The sequence below is a fragment of the Homarus americanus genome, unplaced genomic scaffold (assembly GCF_018991925.1).
Source record: "Homarus americanus isolate GMGI-L3 unplaced genomic scaffold, GMGI_Hamer_2.0 scaffold10324, whole genome shotgun sequence".
Lineage (NCBI taxonomy): Eukaryota > Metazoa > Arthropoda > Malacostraca > Decapoda > Nephropidae > Homarus > Homarus americanus.
Window position 1 is genome coordinate 1,355 of NW_024742258.1, and position 21,141 is coordinate 22,495.

Below are 21,141 nucleotides of genomic sequence, written 5' to 3' on the forward strand. Positions count from 1 at the left end.
CTGCCTGCCTGCCTGCCTGCCTACCTATTTTGTTTCTCCACAACTGTATATACCAATCATTCTATTGTCAACATAACCAAATTTTCCATCAGTCATCAATTCCGGCAATATATAATAATGTATTTCAAAGTATTTGTTGTAATAGTGATGGAGATTTTAGTACCCGCAAAGATTCTGTTTTGATCTGAGTTTGTTGTTGGTCAGAATATCACTATTTTCCCATCATTCACACCAGTTACACAACCAATTTAATTTATGTTATAAAACGACGTGAGAAGTTAAGTGTTTTGGTGGCAGGCGTCTCTTGTAAAGCTGTACGTCACAATATTAGTTAAAACAGGTGACAGTTCTCGAGTTCATGTGTATCAACAAATTCGCCGACGACTGAGATGACTGTGTAGTAGACGTGGGTACAGTTCGCTGGTGGGCTAAGAGTGTGGTTGATGCTAACACTGGACCACGTAGCGGAGGACCACAAACAGCAGCTGACGAGGAGCACCAGTAACAGACTCACCGTATTTCTCAGCCAACACTACCAATACCTCCCCTGCCTATATCCTCTCACGTTGGTAACATTCTCTCCGTCCCTCAGCTTTCTAATTCTCCTAAACCTTGTGATTCATAATTATTCTATTTTTATATGATACAGAAAGAAGGAAGACATCGTACAATTTTTCACTAGAACAACAGTATTATTTTGCGTAAGAGGGAAAGACTTTGAAAAATATAGAAACATTTATGGTAAAATAAGTCAAGTGAATAAAACCTTCTGGGGTAGAAACTCCTTCAGGCTCAAGGAAACGACGCCACATTATTTCTGAATATTTGTTTTATATTATATTTACGTATAATCCTTTTTTAATTGTATGATATTAATTAAGTGGGGAAGATTAACCTTTAGTTAAGGATCAAATGGGCCACAAATGATGCCGTTCTCGCATTAACTGTTAAAAGTTGATGATAAAATAATTTTAAGATCATATTTTTGTCAATTCCTCAATCAGCCGTTTATCTAAACTCAGCGCCAAGTGACCGTAAACCTTCCTCCACCTGCCGCCAACAACCGTGACAACAAACATCACTTCATCAAAACACGTTAACCCACGCTCATAATGCCTCGTTGGTCTGTTCATTAAAAACATGTTATTTTTTCCTCTAGTTTTTCAATTTTTTTCAAACAAATATTTCAAGAGTTCTCCATATTATTTTTGGTTCGTCAGATATGTTTGTTTTTCGTTTCATCCAAGAGTATTTTAATACTTGTTTTCCTACGCTATCACCTACACCACATCCACTACACTATCACCTACACCACACTCACTACACTATTACTTACAGTACATCCACTATACTATCACCTACACCACATCCACTACACTATCACCTACACCACATCCACTACACTATCACCTACACCACATCCACTACACTATTACTTACAGTACATCCACTATACTATCACCTACACCACATCCACTACACTATCACCTACACCACATCCACTACACTATCACCTACACCACAGCCACTACACTATTACTTACAGTACATCCACTACACTATCACCTACACCACATCCACTACACTATCACCTACACCACATCCACTACACTATCACCTACACCACATCCACTACACTATTACTTACAGTACATCCACTACACTATCACCTACACCACATCCACTTCACTATCACCTACACCACACCTACTACACTATCACCTACACCACATCCACCACACTATCACCTACGCTACATCCACCACGCTATCACCTACACCACATCCACTACACTATCACCTACACTACATCCACTACACTATCACCTACACCACATCCACTACACTATCACCTACACCACATCCACCACACTATCACGTACGCTACATCCACTACACTATCTCCTACACCACATCCACTACACTATTACCTACAGTACATCCACTACGCTATCACCTACAGTACATCCTCTACACTATCACCTACACCACATCCACTACACTATCACCTACACCACATCCACTACACTATCACCTACACTGCAGCCACTACACTATCACCTACACCACATCCACACACTATCACCTACATTACATCCACTACACTATCACCTACACCATATCCACCACACTATCACCTACATTACATCCACCACACTATCACCTAAATTACATCCACTACACTATCACCTACACCACACCCACTACACTATCACCTACACCACACCCACTACGCTATCACCTACACCACATCCACCACACTATCACCTACATTACATCCACTACAGTATCACCTACACCACATCCACCACACTATCACCTACAATACATCCACTACACTATCACCTACACTAAATCCACGACACTATCACCTACACTACATGTACTACACTATCCCCTACACTACATCCACTACACTATCACCTACACTACACCCACCACACTATCACCTACATTACATCCACTACTTATCACTACCATCCCTTCACTATCTTTCACCACATCCACCACACTATCATACCATTACGTTCACTACACTATCAACTTCACCATCCACTGCATTTGACTACACTATCAACTACACCACATCCACTACACTATCACCTACACATCCACTACACTATTGCCTGGTACATCACTACATATCACCTACACACCACATCCACTACACTATTATACAGTACATCCACTACACACTATCACCTACACCACATCCACTACACTATTGCCCCACAGTATCCACTACACTATCACCTACACCACATCACTACTATTACTTACAGTACATCCATACACTATTACTTACAGTACATCCACTATACTATGCCTACATTACATCCACTACACTATCACCTGCACACATCCACCACACACTATCACCTACATTACATCCACTACACCATCACCTACACCACATCACTTCACTATCTGCCTGCACCATCCCACCACTATCACCGCCTACGTACATCACTTTTTATCCTTCCACCACATCCACTATTGACTACACTATCAACTACACCACATCCACTACGTGACTACACTATCGGCTTACCATCACACTACGCTATCAACTACACCCACATCCACTGCTCACCTACACCACATCCCACTACTATGCCCAGTACATCCATTACACTATCACCTGAACCACATCACTACACTGTACCACTTACAGTACGTCACTACACTATCACCTACACCATCCACTACACTATTACTTACAGTGCATCCACTACACTATCACCTACACCATCCACTACACTATCACCTACACCATCACTACACTATTGCTTACAGTACATCCACTACACTATCACCTACACCCATCACTACACTATCACCTACATACATCCACTACACTATCACCTACCATCACCACTATCTACATCATCCACTACACTATCACCTACGCCACATCCACCACACTATCACCTCATTACATCCACTACACACTATCACCTACACCACATCCACACTATCTTACCATTCCATCACTACACTATCACCTACACATCCACTTCACTATCACCTACACCATCCACCACACTATCCTTGCATTTGCATCCACTACACTATCAACTACACCACATCCACTGCGACTACATATCAACACCATCTACACTATCTTCACCATCCACTACACTATCACCTACACCACATCCACTACTGTTAACACAGTGCATCCACTACATATCACCTACACCACATCACTACACTATCACCTACACCACATCCACTACACTAGCCCTTACAGTACATCTACACTATCACCTACACCACATCCACTTCACTATCACCTACCACCCACACTACAATATCACCTACACCACATCCACCACACTATCACCTACATTGTTACATCCACTACACTATCCGCCTACACTTCATCCACTACATATCACCTACACCACATCCACTACATTATCACCTACACCACATCCACACATCTCTTCCACCACATCCACTACACTATCACCTACACCACATCCAGGCTAAGCACATACACCGCACACTCATCACATACACTATCACCACCCACATCACTACTGTCACTAAACCCATCACTACACTATCACCTACACACATCACTACATTGTACACCAACACATCACTACACTGTCACTACACCACATCACTACACTGTGCCTGCACACCACCAGTCAGTACAGTATCACCTACACCCATCACTACACTATCACCTACACCACATGTGTGTGTGTGTGTGTGTGTTTCAATTTATGTAATGAGAATGTGCTGCAGTAAATATATAACTTATTATATAATATAATATAGAGAGAAAGAACATCGATATATATTTAGTTTCAGGGTTTATTTAGTTATTTATTCTTTTACTTATTACTATGGTATTTGTTTCCTCTATTCATGTGTAGTTTATGTCTTTACTGTTGTTTTAAGTACCTTAAATTTAATAGTGTTTGACCGATGCTTATATTGATATTTTTACATTTGAGAATATATATAATATCATATGATTATCATCCCAGGTTTAAAAGTACAGAAATAATTAATAAGAGTTGCTAATATTCATTAAGTTTGGTTAAGTCAGTTTTAATTTGTTTCTGAAACATTTCAATGTATACCTAATATGATAAACTGCATGATGTATTCGTGACCAGTAAGAAGGTTAAAAAAGATACATAGAAGTTATCGATATTGGTAATTATCCTATTTAGTGTAATAATCAGGATATGGGGATGTAGGTAGATGATAGTGAGGTGATAGTGTAGATGTGTGTTGGGATGTAGTATAGTTAGAGCAGTTGTTGGTGTAATTGTGTAGTGGATGTAACGTAGATGATAGTATAGTTGTTGGTGTAGGGTGTAGTGGATGGTTATTGTTGTTGTAGTGTGGATGGTATTTTTGTTAGTAGGAAGTGTTGGATTCGTGATAAAGATGTGTTGTAGGTGATTGGTAATGTCGATGTTGTACATTAATGATGTTAATTGTAATGAGTTAGTATCGGACGTAGGTGGGTTGGAGCTCATAAATAAATAAAATGTATATATGTCGTGTAGTGGAAATATTATGTTAGTTTTAATTTATATCTTCTGGTCATTAACTGTATATCAATGTTATTTTTTTTAATGTGTTCAACATTTTTGTTTTAGCAATGCAAAGTAGTCTTTATATGTATATAAATGCTGAGAGGATGAGTTTTTACCCAAAGATTGTATAGGTTAATCTAGAATAGACATATGGACAGACCAATTATTTTATCCATCATCTAGGAATTATTCAACTTCGAATAGCGACAAGGAGTGCTGTCTCCCTTAACTGGCATTTCTGGAGAATTGAACTACCGAAACACCAGAAATGCTATGATGAAACTATCTGTGTTCTGAAACTGAGTAGTAAATGACAATAAAGAAAATAAAACAGCTCTTTATTTGCTTTTATAACTTTTTCTGGGGGATTAATGTCTCTTGTTTACTATGCTGCTCCTAAAGTATTTCAACAGTATCTTTTATATTTAAACATGAAGACGTACACAGGCTACCCCTGGAGGCTGGGTGGTGCCGCCGCTGAGGCTGGGAGGTGCTCGTGGGAGACTGGGTGGTGCTCCCAGAGGTGCTGGGTGGTGCTCCCTGGAGGCTGGTGCACCCTGGAGGCTGGGTGGTGCCCCTGGAGGCTGGGTGGTGCCCCGGGCTGTGGTGCTCCCAGGCTGGGTGGTGTCCCTGAGGCTGGGTGGTGCTCGGAGGCTGGGTGGTGCCCCGGAGGCTGGGTGGTGCCCGGAGGCTAGATGGTGCTCTGGAGGCTGTGTGGTGCCCCTGGAGGCTGGGTGGTGCTCCTGGAGGCTGGGTGGTTGCCCTGGAGGCTGCGTGGTGCCCCTGGAGGCTGGGTGGTGCCCCTGGAGGCTGGGTGGTGCCCCGGAGGTGGGTGCTTGGAGGCTGGGTGGTGCTCCGGAGCTGGGTGGTGCCCCTGAGGCTGGGAGGGGCCCGCAGGTCTGCCTGGTTTTCTGGGTTGGGGGTGCCCCCTGGAGGCCGAGGGGTGCCCCTTTGAGGCTGTGTGGTTTCCTGGAGGCTGGGTGGTGCCCCGGAGGCTGGTGTTGGGGGCTGGATGGTGCCAAGGTCTGGATGGTGCCCCCAGGGCTGGGCGGTGCTCCTGGGGCTGGTTGGTGCTCCGGAGGCTGGTGGTGCTCCTGGGGCTGGGTGGTTTCTGGAGGCTGCCTGGATTCCTGGAGCTGGGTGGTGCCGGGAGGCAGGGGTGCTTGTGGTGTGTGATTTCTGGGGCTGGGTGGTGCTCCTGGGTTGGGTGGTGTGGGAGCTGGGTGGTGTCAGGGGGCTGGGGGTGCCGGTGCCTCTGGCTGGGGGTGCTGGAGTCGAGGTGCCTTGAGGCTGTGTTTGGGTGGTTGTCCAGGCTGGATGATGCTGAGATTCTGGATGGTGCCAAGGTGGATGTGGTGCCCCGGAGGCTGGATGGTTTGGATGGTTGGTGCTCTTGAGGTGGGTGGTGCTTCTGGAGGCTGGATGGTTTCTGGGGCTTGGTGGATTCCTTGGGCTGGATGGTGGGAGTTTTGGTGGTTGGTTCCTGGAGGTTGGATGGTGACCCGGGGCTGGGTGGTGCTCTGGGGGCTGGGTGTCTGGGGCTGGGTGTGGTTTACTGGGGTGGGTGGTTTGGGGTTGGATGGGTGGGGCTGGGTGGGTTGGAGGCTGGTTGTTTTGATGTGGATGGTGCACTGGGCTGTGGTGCCTTGGGCTGGGTGGTGTAGGCTGGGTGGTGCCCGGAGGCTGGATGTGGTGCCCAGGAGGCTGGATGGTGCTGGGGTTGGTTGTGTACAGGCTGGGTGGTTTGGAGGCTGGATGGTGTGGGGTGGATGGTGCTCAGGAGGCTGGTTGGTGCTGCTGGGCTGGATGGTGCTCCTGGGGTTGGGTGGTGCTCTGGGGTTGGTTGTTTTGGGATGGTGTGCATGAGGCTGTGTGGTTTCTGGGGCTGGATGGGTTTTCGGAGGCAGGATGTTTGCCGAGGCTGGATGGTGGTCTGTGGCTGGATGGTGCCCGGATGCCGGGCTGGATGGTGCCCTGGAGGCTGGATGGTGCCCGGAGGCTGGATGGTGCCCAAGGAGGCTGGATGGTGCCCCGGAGGCTGGGTAGTGCCTGGAGGCTGGATGGTGCCCTGGAGGCTGGGTGGTGCTCCTCAGGGCTGGGTGCCCGGAGGCTGGGTGGTGCTCCTGGAGGCTGGATGGTGCCCAGGAGGCTGGATGGTGCCCAGGCTGGATGGTGCCCCAGGTGGCTGGGTGGTGCTCCCAGAGGCTGGATGGTGCCCAAGGAGGCTGGATGGGTGGGTGGTGCCCCGTGGCTGGGATGATGCCTTGGATGCTGGATGGTGCCCAAGGAGGCTGGATGGTGCCCCGGAGGTGGGTGGTGCTCCTGGAGGCTGGATGGTGCCCAAGGAGGCTGGATGGTGCCCGGAGGCTGGATGGTGCTCCGGTGGCTGTGTGTAGGTGGATGGACCAAGGAGGCTGGATGGTGGAGGCTGGGTGGTGCTCCTGGAGGCTGGGTGGTGCCCTGGAGGCTGGATGGTGCCCAGGGAGGCTGGATGGTGCCCCGGAGTGGATGGTGCCGGTGGCTGGTGTGCTCCGGAGGCTGGGTGCTCTCGGGCTGGGTGGTGCTCCTGGAGGCTGGATGGTTTCTTTGGAGGCTGTGTGGTTTCCTGGAGGCTGCCTGGTTTCCTGGAAGCTGGGAGGTGCCCCGGAGGCCGAGGGTGCACCTTGAGGCTGTGTGGTTTCCTGGGCTGGATGGTGCCCCGGAGGCTGGTTGATGCCTCCGGAGGCTGGATGGTGCAAGGAGGCTGGATGGTGCCCCAGGTTGATGGAGCCTCCGAGGCTGGGGTTGCCCCGGAGGCTGGATGGTGCCCCGGGAGGTGTGGGAGGTTGGTGCTTTCCTGGAGGCTGGGTGGTTTCTGGATTCTGGATGGTGCTCAGGAGGCTGGGTGGGTCTGGAGGATTGATGGTGCCCTGAGGCTGGATGGTGTGGGGATGGTGCTCTGGGATGGAGGTGCCCGGAGGCTGGTGGTACTCCCAGGCTGTGGGGTTTTTTGGCTGGATGGTTTCTGGAGGTGGATGGTGCTCCGGAGGCTGGGTGTGGTTGCTGGAGGCTGGGTGGTGCTCCTGGGGGGTGGGTGGTGTTTGGGTGTGGGGGCTCCTGGGCTGGATGTTTGTCTGGAGGCTGGGTGGGGCCATGGAGGCTGGATGGTGCCCCGGAGGCTGTGGTGCTGGGTGGATGCTGCTGGAGGTGGGCTGTGCTCCTGGAGGCTGGGTGTTGTCTTGGGAGGATGGGTGGTGGTCAGGAGGCTGGGTTGGTTGCTGGTGGCTGGATGGTGCCCTGGAGGCTGGATGGTGCTCCTGGGGCTGGGTTGTGCTCCTGGAGGCTGGGGTGCCTGGGCTGGTGGTGCTCTGGCTGGGTGGTGTTTTGGGCTGGGTGGTGCTCTTGGGCTGGATGGTGTGTGGGTGGGCTGTCTCCTGGGGCTGGATTGTGCTCCTGGGGTGGGTGGTGCTCCTGGGGGCTGGATGGTGTTTGGGCTGGGTGGTGTTTTGGTAGGCTGGAGGGGTGTCCTGGGAGCTGGGCAGTGCTCTGGGGCTGGTTGGTGCTTCTGGGCTGGGTGGTGCCCCGAGGCTGGCTGGTGGCCCGGGCTGGATGGCGCCCTGGAGGCTGGACGGCGTTCCTGGAGGCTGGGTGATGCCCCAGAGAGGCTGATGGTGCTCTGGAGGCTCGATGGTGCCCCGGGAGGCTGATGGGTGCCCCGGAGACTGGGCTGTGCCCTGGAGGCTGGGATGCCCCGGGAGGCTGGAGGGCGGCCCCAGAGGCTGTGGGCCTGGCCGATGGCTTTCCTGGAGGCTGCCATGCTCCCCGGAGCATGGCTAAGCTCCAGGAGGCTGGGTGGTGCTTCCAGGCTGGGTGGTGTTCCTGGAGGGTGGATGGCGCCCTGGAGGTGGATGGTACCGGAGGCTGTGAAGCCTCCGGGGAGGCTGGATGGTGCCCTGGAGGCTGGGGGCTGGTGTCTCGTGGGGCTGGATGTGCTGAGGCTGGATGGTGCTCCTGGAGGCTAGGGTGGTGCTCCTGGAGGCTGGCTGGTGTTCCCGGAAGCTGGATGGCGCTCCTGAGCCGGGATGGTGCCCCTGGAGGCTGGGTGGTGCTCCTGAGGCTGGATGGTCCTCCTGAGGCCTGATGGCACCGGAGGCTGAGGTGCCTCAGGCTGCCTGGTTTCCTGGAAGCTGGGAGGTGCCCCGAGGCCGAGGCACCTTGAGGCTGTGTGTGGTTTCTGAGGCTGGATGTGCCCCGGGAGGCGGGATGATGCCCATGGAGGCTGGATGGTGCCCAAGGAGCTGGGATGTGCCCCGAGGCCGGCTGCGCCCGGAGGCCGGGTAGTGCTCCTGGAGGCTGGGTGCCCTGCGCTGGGGGGGTGCTCCTGGAGGCTGGATGGTTTCTGGAGGCTGTGGTTTCCCAGAGGCGCTGCCTGGATCTCCCTGAAGCTGGGAGGTGCCCCGAGGCCGAGGCACCTGACGCTGTGCCCCTGAGGTTGATGGTGCCCCCGAGGCTGGATGATGCCCCTGAGGTTGGAAGGTGCCCCGGAGGCTGGATGGTGCCGGAGGCTGGGGTGGCATTCCCGAGGCTGGGTAGTTTCTGGAGGCTGGGTGGTTTCTGACCGATGGTGCTCCAGGCTGTGAGCCCTGGAGGCCTGATGGTGCCCCTGGAGGTTGGATGGTGCCCCTGGAGGCTGGATGGTGCTCCTGGAGGCTGGGAGGAGCCTGGAGGCTGAGTAGCAGTTCCCAGAGGCTGGCGTGGCTTCCTGGAAGCTGGATGGTTTTCCTGGAGGCTGGGCAGCTCCTGAGGCTGGGTGGTGCCCTCGGAGGCTGATGGTGCAACTGGAGGCTGGATGGTGCCCAGGAGGCTGTGGTGCTCCTGAGGCTGGGTGGTATTTTGAGGTGGACTTATGCCCCTGAGGGTGGATGGTGCCTGGAGGCTGGGTGAAGCCCTGGAGGCTGGATGGTGCCCAGTGGCTGGGTGTTTTGCTGGAGGCGGGGATGCCCCGAGGCTGGGTGGTGCTCTTGGAGGATGGGTGGTGCCCTGAAGCCTGGGTGGTGCTCCCGAGGAGGGTGTGCCCCGGAAGGGATGGTGCTCCTGGAGGCTGGGGGTGGTGCCCAGGAGGCTGTGGTGCTCCCGGAGGCTGCGATGCCCCGAGGCGGGGTGGTGCCCTGGCGAAGGATGGTGCCCTGAAGGCTGGATAGCCCCGGGAGGCTGGATGGTGTTGCTAGAGGCTGATGCCACCTGGAGGCTGGGTGGTTTAGCTGGTAGGTTGGGGGGATGCCCCTCCGGAGGCTCTGTGGTGCCTTAGGAGGCTGGGGTGGTGCTCCTGGAGGCTGGATGGAAAGCCCCCAGGAGGCTGGATGGTGCCCTGAGGCTGGGTGGTGCTCCTGGAGGCTGGGGGATGCCCCCGAGGCTGGGTACAGCCCCGGAGGCTGGGGTGGTTCCTCTGGCTGGGTGGTGCCCTGGAGGTTGGGTGGTGCCCTGAGGCTGGGCAAGCTCCTGGAGCTGGATGAGCCCCTGGAGGCTGTGTGGTTTCCCAGAGGCTGCCTGCCTCTTGAAGCTGGGAGGTGCCCCGGAGGCCGAGGGGTGCAACCTGAGGCCGTGTGGTTTCTGGAGGCTGGATGGTGCTGGAGGCTGGGTGGTGCTCCTGGAGGCTGGGTGGTGCTCAGGAGGCTGGATGGTTCTGCTGGGGCTGGGTGGTGCTCTTGGAGGTGGGTGGTGCCCTGGAGGCTGGATGGTTCTGCTGGAGGGTTGTGGCTCTGGAGGTGTGGGTGGTTTTCGGAGGCTGGGTTGGTGCTCCTGGAGGTGGGTGGTGCTCCGGAGGTGGGTGGTGCACCTGTGGATGGTTTTGTGGGGCTGGGTGGTGCTCCTGAGGGTGGGTGGTGCTCCGGAGGTGGTGGTGCTCCAAGAGGTTGGGGTGCCCTGGAGGTTTGGTTGGTGCCTGGAGGCTGGATGGTGCTCAGGAGGCTGGGGTGCTCCTGGAGGCTGGCTGTGTTCTGGAGGTGGGTGGTGTTTTGATTTGGATGGTGCTCTCGAGGCTGGGTGAGCTCTGGAGGCTTGATGGTGCTCCTGGAGGCTGGATGGTTTTGCTGGAGGTTGGGGTGCTCCTGGAGGCTGGGTGGTGGTCGGAGGATGGGGTGGTGCTCCAGGAGGCTGGGTGGTTTCCTGGAGGATGGGTGGTGCCCCTGGAGGCTGGATGGTGCTCCTGGAGGCTGGGTGGTGCTCCTGGAGGTTGGGATGCGTGCCCGAGGCTGGATGGTGCTCCTGGAGGCTGGGTAGCTCCCGGAGGCTGGGTGGTGCTCCTGGAGGCTGGCTGGTGTTCGTGGAGGCTGGATTGCGTCTGTGGCTGGATGGTGCTCTTGGGGCTGGGTGGTGCCCCGGAAGTTGGAAGGTGCTCCTGGAGGGTGGATGAAGCCCCTGAGGCTGGATGGTGCTCCTGGTGGCTGGGTGGTTTAACTGGAGGCTGGGGGATGCCCCGGAGGCTGTGTGGTGGTAGGGAGGATGGGGTGGTCTCGGAGGCTGGGTGGTGCTCGTGAGGATGGTGGTGCTCCTGGAGGCTGGGTGGTGCTCTGGAGGCTGGGGGTGCCTAGGGGCTGGGTTGGTGCTCCGTGAGGCTGGGGGTGATTCCAGGGCTGGGTGGTGCTCCTGGAGGCTGGATGGTGCTCCTGGGTTGGGTGTCTGGGGGCTGGGTGGTGCTCCTGGGGCTGGGTGGTGCTGCTGGAGGCTGGGTGGTGCTCGTGAGGCTGGGTTGTTTGTCTGGAGGCTGGGTGGTGCTCCTGGGGCTGGGTGGTGTCATGTGGCTGGGTGTGCCTGGATGGGCTGGGTGGTGCTCCTGGAGGTGGGTGTTGCTCTGGAGGCTGGGAGGTGCCCTGAGGCTGGGTGGTGCTCCTGGAGGCTGGTGCTCATGATGGGTTGTGGTTGCTCTTGGAGGCTGGGTGGTTCCGAGGCTGGGTGGTGCCCCGAGGATGGGTGGTGCCCTGGAGGCTGGATGGTGCCCTGGAGGCTGGGTGGTGGCCAGGAGGCTGGGTGGTGCCCTGGAGGCTGGGTGTGCTCCGGGAGGTTGTGGTGCTCCCTGAGGCTGGATGGTGCTCCTGGGCTGGATGGTTTGCTGGAGGTTGATGGTGCTCCCTGAGTCTTGGTGGTGCTCCCGGAGGCTGGGTGGTGCACCTGGAGCTGGGTGGTTTCCTGGAGGCTGGGTGGTGCCCCTGGAGGCTGGGTGGTGCCCCGGAGGCTGGATGGTGCTCCTGGAGGCTGGATGGTGCCCCTGTAGGAGGGATGGTGCCCTGAGGCTGGGTAAGCCTGGAGGCTGGGTGTGCCCTGGAGGCTGGGAGGTGCCCCCGAGGCTGGGTGGTGCTCCGGAGGCTGGGTGGTGCTCCTGGAGGCTGGATGGTTGTTCCTGAGGCTGGATGGCGCTCCTGGAGGCTGGATGGTAGGGTGTGTCATAGGAGGGAAGATAAGCTAAACTAATGGCCCATCACTTTTGGTAGATTTTGTTGTATATAAACGAAATAACTTCAGTTTCAATATTTTGCAACCTTTGCTGGGTAAATTTGTGAAATTGATCGAAATCTGGTATTTGCGTTAGTGCATTATAATGGTGAAATTGTTTGACTTCATTCTTTTACAACCCAATTAACAAATTTTTTTCTGTTTCAGATTCTGATGCATTTATAAGTTGATAATATTTGTGATGGCTGCTTGTGTCAGGACGAGGAACCAAAATCATCATCTCAGTCACTATCTTGGGTCTGGGAGAGAGCCCTAGTCGGAGCGACATTGAGAGATGCTTTGAGATACGGTGTTTTAATCAGGCAACCAGTGAGAAGAATCCAAAGAACTTACAATGAAGTTTGTTGGTGTTTGGGTAGCTCTGGCAACGCTCGGTTCAAGCCTCCAGTCTGCTAGTCAGAAGGTTGGTGAGAGATGATGGCTGGTTGGAAAGGCGAGAGATATCTCTTGGGAGAGGATTGTGTTGGGCTTGCCGTAACTGGACCAGTTATTGGCATTTTTGCAAGTGCCGTTTTGTTCTCTGTCCTGAGTTTGATGGATCGTGACTGTAACTGAGGCCCATCTCCTGTGTTTGGCGTGAACTGAAGTTCTGTGGATCGAACTGCATTTGTAAAGCACAGAGAGAAGACTGGCAGTAGGGCTCTTTTGATTTCTTGGATGTTCCGGTTGTCCAAGGCAGGGGCTGTTGGAGAGGTGGGGAAGAGTTGCCGAGGAAAAGAGGCTTGAGAAGGCCAGGGTGGGGTAAAAGGTGGGTGATTGGGTCAAGCTGATTAGGGGTTTATGTTTCCTGGCTGATCCGGTGCTGACCAGGAGATGGTGATTTTGTCCTAACAGAAAATAATGATCTAAAACTTTTGAGGATAGATTGGGGAATGGAAAGATATCCTGAGCATGTTGGCCATCTGTGACGTCACCTGGTCTCAGAGAAACTGCAGAGATGTAACAGTGCCTGGATTGATTGGTGGTTTGATATTACCTGGTGATGTTCAATTGGTGGTAGATCATAACAAAGTAAGGAGAGCTCTGTGAGAAACTTTGTCAGTAACTGGGGGGTTTGATATGGGATAAGAGAAATGGAATCATTTTTGTTTGTGTGGGAGAAGGATGACACTAAAGTGTTCATGAGGTTGAGTTTGACATGGTGAAGGGGAACATTACTCCTGCTGAGTGAACCGGGAGGGAAGTGTTTGTGGTCTGGTCCTCTTGGCAGATGCTGGACTCTGCCACTGAGTTAGAAATAAATCCGAGCTTTGAAAAATCACAGTTGGCCCTTCACTGTTGAGCTTGCACATACTGTCATTGACGACCTGGGTACTGACCAGTGCTATGGTTTCATGATTTGCAGTGCCATCAAAACTGGGGTCATGCCTGATAGACTTGTTACCTTCAGATAGGTCCAGTCTCACATTCTAGGTGGCTCACAACGGCTCTCGGGTTCTAGAATGGGTCGCTCATCATAAACTGAAAGGAACCAGCTTCACAACCTGAGACTTATTGTCCAATTCATCGTGAGTGTCTACTTGCCAAATTGGTTCAACACCAAGGTCAAGTCATTTTCTCCGAAGGTCGAGGCATGTTCTCTTCCAGCTTGAGCTCTGAGGAGTCAGCAAGGAAGGTTGTTCAGATTGTGAGCAGACTGTGAGGAGATCTTCCTGGTATGCTTATCCTGAGGCAGTTCTGCAGACAATGCTCTGTGAGGATGAGGAGGAGAAGAGTGGCAGTCAAAAGTATCTTGGATGAGACTTGTGAGAGGTTCTGGGATGACGAATCAGTTGGACGATTCCTTCAGGTCAGGAAGACTCCTGAAGTCAATCTAGGTGCAAGACCTCAATGATCTCATAGATCTGGATATCCAGGCTGCAGTAGCCCTCTACCTGCAGCCTCACCAATGTTCAAGTCAGAGCTTTCCTGACAACCCCATGCATGTCCCTGCCTGGCCCTCGCACACCCAGAGTATAGAGCTGTGTACAGCAAGTGAGCGAGGCCAGCAGTCACGTGTACAGCCAGGAGAGGAGGGAAGGCTACATCCGGGCTCAGGTGGTCTAGCAGGGAGGTGATGAGTAGAAACAGAAGCAAGAAAGACATGTTCTCTATGGTGTGCAGCAACACCGGGTCGTAGTAGTAAAACCGGTTTTTGTATTTGATGATTTTGTTTTCTAAAGGAATATTAAATTTAATAAATGTGTCAAGATCATTCGTTTCACTATTCTGGATCATTTTCATCCTAATAAATTAACCTGATACATTTACTTTACTTTAAATAAGCTTTTATTTAGTGGTGTTGGTAAAAGGGTGGGAATACTGAATTTTCTAGATTTCGGGTTAAAATTTACCTAGCAAAAATAAAAACTTTTCAAATCTGAAGATACACATGATTCTGCACATAGAACTACATCATTAATACCATGGGCCGATTTTTTCATCAAAAAAAAAATTGCCTCCAGTGACACACCCTACTGGATGGTGCTCCCTGGAAGGTGGTGGCTCTCGAGGCTGGGTGGTGCCCTGGAACATGAGGAGCATGTCTCACTTACCTCCCCATGTTTTTGTGTTACTCCCTATGTGTCTGTCTTACCTCCCATGTGTCCGTCTTACCTCCCCATGTGTATGTGTTCTCCCTATGTGTCTGTCCTATCTCCCGTGTGTATGTGTTACTCCCTATGTGTCTGTCTTATCTCCCCATGTTCTGTCTTTCTCCCCATGTGTCTGTCTTGCCTCCCCAGTGTATGTTACTCCCCATGTGTCTGTCTTACCTCCCCATGTTTCTGTCTTACCTCCCACGTGTATGTCTTACCTCCCACATGTATGTTACTCCCTATGTGTCTGTCTTACCTCCCCATGTTTCTGTCTTACCTCCCACGTGTATGTCTTACCTCCCCACGTGTGTTTGTGTTACTCCCATGTGTCTGTCTTACCTCCTCCCCATGTGTCTGTCTTACTTCCCCACGTGTATGTGTTCTCCCATGTGTCTGTTCCTGCCCATATGTGTCTGTCTTACCTCCCCATGTTTCTTGTCTTACCTCCCCAATGTGTATGTCTTACCTCCCACGTGAATGTGTTACTCCCTATGTGTCTGTTTTACCTCCCATGTGTCTGTCTTACCTCCCACGTGTATGTGTTACTTCCCATGTGTCTGTTTACCTCCCCACGTGTATGTGTTTACCTCCCACGTGTGTATGTGTTACTCCTATGTGTCTGTTTTTTACTCATGTGTCTGTCTTACCTCCCACGTGTATGTTACTCCCATGTGTCTGTCTTACCTCCCCACGTGTATGTCTTACTCCCATGTTTCTGTCGTACGTCCCCATGTGTGTGTTTTACCTCCTATGTATGTGTTACTCCCCATGTGTGTGTCTTACCTCCCCATGTTTCTGTCTTACCCCCACGTGTATGTCTTACCTCCCTACGTATGTGTTACTCCCCTGTGTCTGTCTACTCCCATGTGTCTGTCTTACTTCCCACAGTGTATGTGTTCTCCCCATGTGTCTGTCTTGCCTCCATATGTGTCTGTCTTATCTCCCCATGTGTCTTTATTACCTCCCCACGTGAATGTGTTACTCCCTATGTGTCTGTTTTACCTCCCCATGTGTCTGTCTTACCTCCCCACGTGTATGTGTTACTTCCCATGTGTCTGTCTTACATCCCCACGTGTATGTCCACCTCCACGTGTATGTGTTACTCCCATGTGTCTGTCTTACCTCCCATGTTTCTGTCGTGCGTCCCCATGTGTGTGTTCTTACCTCCTACGTGTATGTGTTACTCCCCATGTGTCTGTCTTACCTCCCACGTGTATGTGTTACTTCCCATGTGTCTGTCTTACATCCCCACGTGTATGTCTTACCTCCTACTGTGTATGTGTTACTCCCCCATGTGTCTGTCTTACCCCATGTTTCTGTCTTACCTCCCACGTGTATGTCTTACCTCCCCACGTGTATGTGTTACTTCCCATGTGTCTGTCTTACCTCCCCACGTGTATGTGTTACTTCTCATGTATCTGTCTTACCTCCCTACGTGTATGTCTTACCTCCCATGTATGCGTTCCCATGTGTCTGTTTTACCTCCCCATGTTTCTGTTCTTACCTCCACGTGTATGTCATCACCCTGTATGTTTTCTTCCCTATGTGTCTGTCTTACCTTCCACGGGTATGTGTTACTCCCCATGTGTCTGTCTTACCTCCCCACGTATCTGTCTTACCTCCCCACGTGTATGTCTTACCTCCCCACGTGTATGTCTTACCTCCCCACGTGTACGTGTGTTACTCCCACGTATGTCTTACCTCCCTACATGTATGCGTTACTCCCTATGTGTCTGTCTTACCTCCCCATGTTTCTGTCTTACTCCACGTGTATGTCTTACCTCCCCACGTGTATGTGTTACTCCCCATGTGTCTGTCTTACCTCCCCACGTGTATGTTTTACTCCCCATGTGTCTGTCTTACCTCCCACGTGTATGTGTGTTACTTCCCTATGTGTCTGGTGTGTACCTCCCCACGTGTATGTCTTACCTCCCCACGTGTATGTGTTACTCCTCATGTGTCTGTCTTACCTCCCCACGTGTATGTGTTACTCCCTATGTGTCTGTCTTACCTCCCCACGTGTATGGTACTCTATGTGTCTGTCTACTTCCCATGTGTCTGTCTTACCTCCCCACGTGTATGTGTTACCCTCATGTGTCTGTCTTACCTCCCACGTGTATGTGTTACTCCCTATGTGTCTGGTGTACCTCCCCACGTATGTCTTACCTCCCCACGTGTGTGTCTTACCTCTCCACGTGTATGTGTTACTCCCCATGTGTTCTCTTACCTCCCACGTGTCTGTCTTTCCTCCCACGTGTATGTCTTTACCTCCCCACGTGTACGTGTTACTCCCCATGTGTCTGTCTTACCTCCCATGTTTCTGGTTTACCTCCCCATGTGTCTGTCTTACCTCTCTACGTATGTGTTACTCCCCATGTGTCTGTCTTCCTCCCCATGTGTCTGTCTATTTCCCACGTGTATGTGTTACTCCCATGTATGTGTCTTACATCCATATTATAACACTGGGAACACACTTTCGGTTGCATGAGTTCTGACACTTGATTCTGGTAGATTTGAGGTCACAGATTCTGAAAATGGCATTCGTTTGTGCAGATCAGGTCTAGTTTTTGACTTAGTTCGAGATCTGGGTCTGTCTAAAAGCTGTCAGAATTGTTGGCTTCACGGTTAAAAGATAAAAACTTGCTGAAAATAGACACAAAGGTAACATTCTTTCGCAACAGAGAAAAGAACCCTTACAGTTCTTTTGATTCTAAATTTGACTTCGTCTACTGTTGTGATATTTCTGGATTAGTCACCGCGATGGAGCTCCAGGTTATGATCCGAAAGAGTGGCGCCTCTTTATAGATAGCTCTAAGCGGAGTCTGAAGTGTGTTTTATTACATATAGGCAACATCTTTGGCCCATAGGACACTCAGTACACCTGAAAGAAAAATATGAACACATCAAAACGGTTTTGAGCTACTCAAATATGAAGAACACAAATGGATCATCTGTGTTGATCTAAAATTGTCAATTTTTGCTAGGACAGCAAGGTGGGTATACAAAATTTCCTTTGCTTTATCCGCCTCTGGGACAGTAGAGCCAAAGACAGACACTGGATTCAGATGGAATGGCCAGTTAGGAAAGCCTCAATGTTGGGGAAAAGAACATCATTTATGAACCCCTAGTGGAACGTGAAAAATTGTTTTCCCGCCCCTTCACATCAAGCTGGGCCTTATGAAACAGTTTGTCAAGGCGCTCGATACTGACAGTGACTGTTTTAAGTATCTGTGTGAAGTGTTCCCTGGTTTAACGATAGAAAAACCTCAGCAGGTATTTTCGACGGCCCTCAAATTAGACGCTGATTAAAGACCAAGCCTTCACTCAATCCATGACTGATGTTGAGAGAAATGCATGGGGAGCATTCGTTTCTGTTGTAAGGAACTTTCTTGGAAACAGGAAATCAGAGGACTATAAAAAGCTCGTTGAATCTTTGATGGAAAGTTTCCATGTGTTAGGTTGCAACATGAGCATTAAGATGCATTTCCTGAACAGTCATCTTGAACTGTTTCCGGCAAACTTGGGGACGTGAGGATGAGCAAGGTGAACGCTTTCACCAGGATATCAAAGTCATGGAAGACAGGTATCAAGGTCGCTGGGACATTCACATGATGGCGGACTATTGCTGGAGATCAGCGAGACTGCATTGAGAGGCGATATTCAAGACAGTCCATTAAACGCAAGTTTATGCCTGAATAAATCTAGCATAGTTCACAAAAGCAACTGATGAATCAAAATATGCTTGTCAAGGTAAATAAAAGTAATTAAAAATTAATTCTACGTGTTTGGTAATTCCTCTCTGTGTGCTGGTTTAGATTTTTGCAGTAGTATATGGTAGTCTAACTATATATAGTAGTAAATGGTAGGTAACTCACCGCAACAAAACTAGACCCGATAGAAAAACCGGTGCCATATTTGAAATCAGTGACCTCAATTTACCCAGAAACAGGTTTCAAAATGTATGCAACTGACAAAAGTTGAATTTGTTCTCAGTGTAATGAGTCAAACTCACATAAAGAAGATTACATATAGGTAGTATATTGATAGTAAGAGAAATGTAAAGAGAGAGGAAGACTGGTAGCGTAGCCGTGATAGTTATTTAGTCTGGACTTACACTTATCTTATTTTATTTGTCAATACACATCTGTTACATTCTTAAGGGCGACTTCTCAAACACCGCTTCGTTACAACTGTTTATTTATTACGACAATGACATGGACACTTTAATAACCTTCTATCGAAGTTACTAGACATGTTACTAGTGTATGTATATTCTGTATGCTATGTATATTATGTATGTGCTCCATTTATATACTATTTATTCAGCCTAGCTAGTAGCCATCAATGTCCCACATGCCTAATTAATGTGCCTGGCGATATATGGAAGCTATCACATGTCTCTAGAGAGCGTTGACCAGCAGAGAGGTTGAGGGCGCTACTCCCCTTTGTGTACATATCTCTTATCCAGTAAATCGAACCTACAAAATTTATACAGGTGTTGTGTTCGCCTCCTGTATATAGAACTTAATACCCAGAACACGAACATGGCGCAGTGTCTAGTCTTACTGATAATTACGAGTGAAGTGCAAAGTTTGTGGAAAGCCGGCTCTACTGTTAACTCAACTCACCGGCCAACCGCCGCCTCGAAGAATTTTTAGCAACTTTGAGCAGTGTCAGTGACAGTGATATTCTGTGAAGTGTTTAGTGCATTGGTGTTTTTGGTTAGAAAATGAGTGACCTGTTTTAAAGGATTCCAAGGTACACGGCATGTTCTGGGCATTTGTAAGGAGTAACGTTTTTCACATCCTCCTCTCGTCATGCCTCCTCGAGGGTAACTGACGCTCGTCGTCTACACCCCTCACAGCTCGAGGAGACGCTCCTGCCCAGCCAGCACACAATAACACACACACACACACTCACTGACCGGCAGATCCCTTTTATATATATTTTATATATATAATCTACTTATCTGTGTATTTAATTAATTGTCTGAGATCTTGTTGATACGACGGGCTGACCTGTCAACACTGATTTAGGACACAGTACACAGATGACGTAGTTATGTCTGTGCCTTGCGCAATAGTGGAGCCAGCGCCCGATGAGTCAGTCGGGATGATAGTTCATGAGAGATGGATGACCAGGCTGACCATGACGCCTCCCAGCTACCACAACATCGCACAGCCTTCACCTCGATATTCAGTTGTCTCCAGAGAGATAATTGCTTTAATGAAGTTTATGAGAGATGAAAGGCGCGAGGATAAGCTAACAGACGTATGGCGGATGAACACAGACGACAAGCAGAAGAAGAGAGACCACCAACGGAGATTGGAAGACAGTGCACGGTTTGAAGCCTCTGGATATCTCGCCTCACTGTTAACCAAGCCCCGGCTCTTAACACTGCCTCGGTACTGACTGGTTCAGATACCTCACCAATGCTTCTTTCACGCCCCAGCCCCACCTAAAGCAGCAGCTCAAACACCGCCCATCTTGAAGCCTGATGTGAATTTGACTTTTCGTGAATGGCGGCGATGGCACTGATTATTCTACAGACTCCAGAGTTTGTCACAGCCTAAACAACTCATCCAGCTGCGTATGTGCCTGTCCTTGAACCGCGTGTCTTACGTGCCTGAGTCTCCAGCACCACATAGCGTGGAGGCATATCTTACGCCTACATTTCACACAAGCTATTAATAATTTGTTAATTGTACTTATTATATTATTATTGTTCTTAGTTACTTAGGTTAATTGTATATAGGTTATTAATATGCATCATTGTCTTACTCTGTTAAGTCAACTCAAGAGTAGTATTAATTAATATAAAATATCCAGCAAATGTCCTGGATCACGTGATATGAGAGACGCCTCCTCGGGCGCCACACGCCCCCAGTAGCTAAAAACCGTAGCATAGGGTGTAGACGTGTGTCCATTCGTTCTCTAGCCTTTGACCCTTGTCTAGTGCCTTGGTCCAGTCTTCTGCAATGGGGCACGGTAGGGGTATTAGTGACACGTTTA

At 50.5% G+C, this 21,141-nt stretch overlaps 2 protein-coding genes across 2 annotated transcripts; both read right to left on the reverse strand.

The window, feature by feature from the left end:
• Nucleotides 1-5,827: 5,827 nt before the first annotated feature.
• LOC121876694 (vegetative cell wall protein gp1-like) lies at nucleotides 5,828-8,861 on the reverse strand (the record flags this gene model as incomplete). The annotated part of the gene is made up of 3 exons (XM_042382039.1): nucleotides 8,197-8,861; nucleotides 7,544-7,861; nucleotides 5,828-6,518 (listed from the first exon to the last, which is right to left on the reverse strand). Coding segments are annotated over exons 1-3 (1,674 nt in total), but the record flags the coding sequence as incomplete, so codon positions are not given.
• Nucleotides 8,862-9,062: 201 nt separating this feature from the next.
• On the reverse strand, nucleotides 9,063-20,788 carry LOC121876695 (extensin-like). The gene is made up of 3 exons (XM_042382040.1): nucleotides 20,752-20,788; nucleotides 13,027-13,235; nucleotides 9,063-10,268 (listed from the first exon to the last, which is right to left on the reverse strand). The coding sequence occupies exons 1-3, from the start codon at nucleotides 20,786-20,788 to the stop codon at nucleotides 9,063-9,065; spliced, it is 1,452 nt and encodes a 483-aa protein (XP_042237974.1).
• Nucleotides 20,789-21,141: the final 353 nt, after the last annotated feature.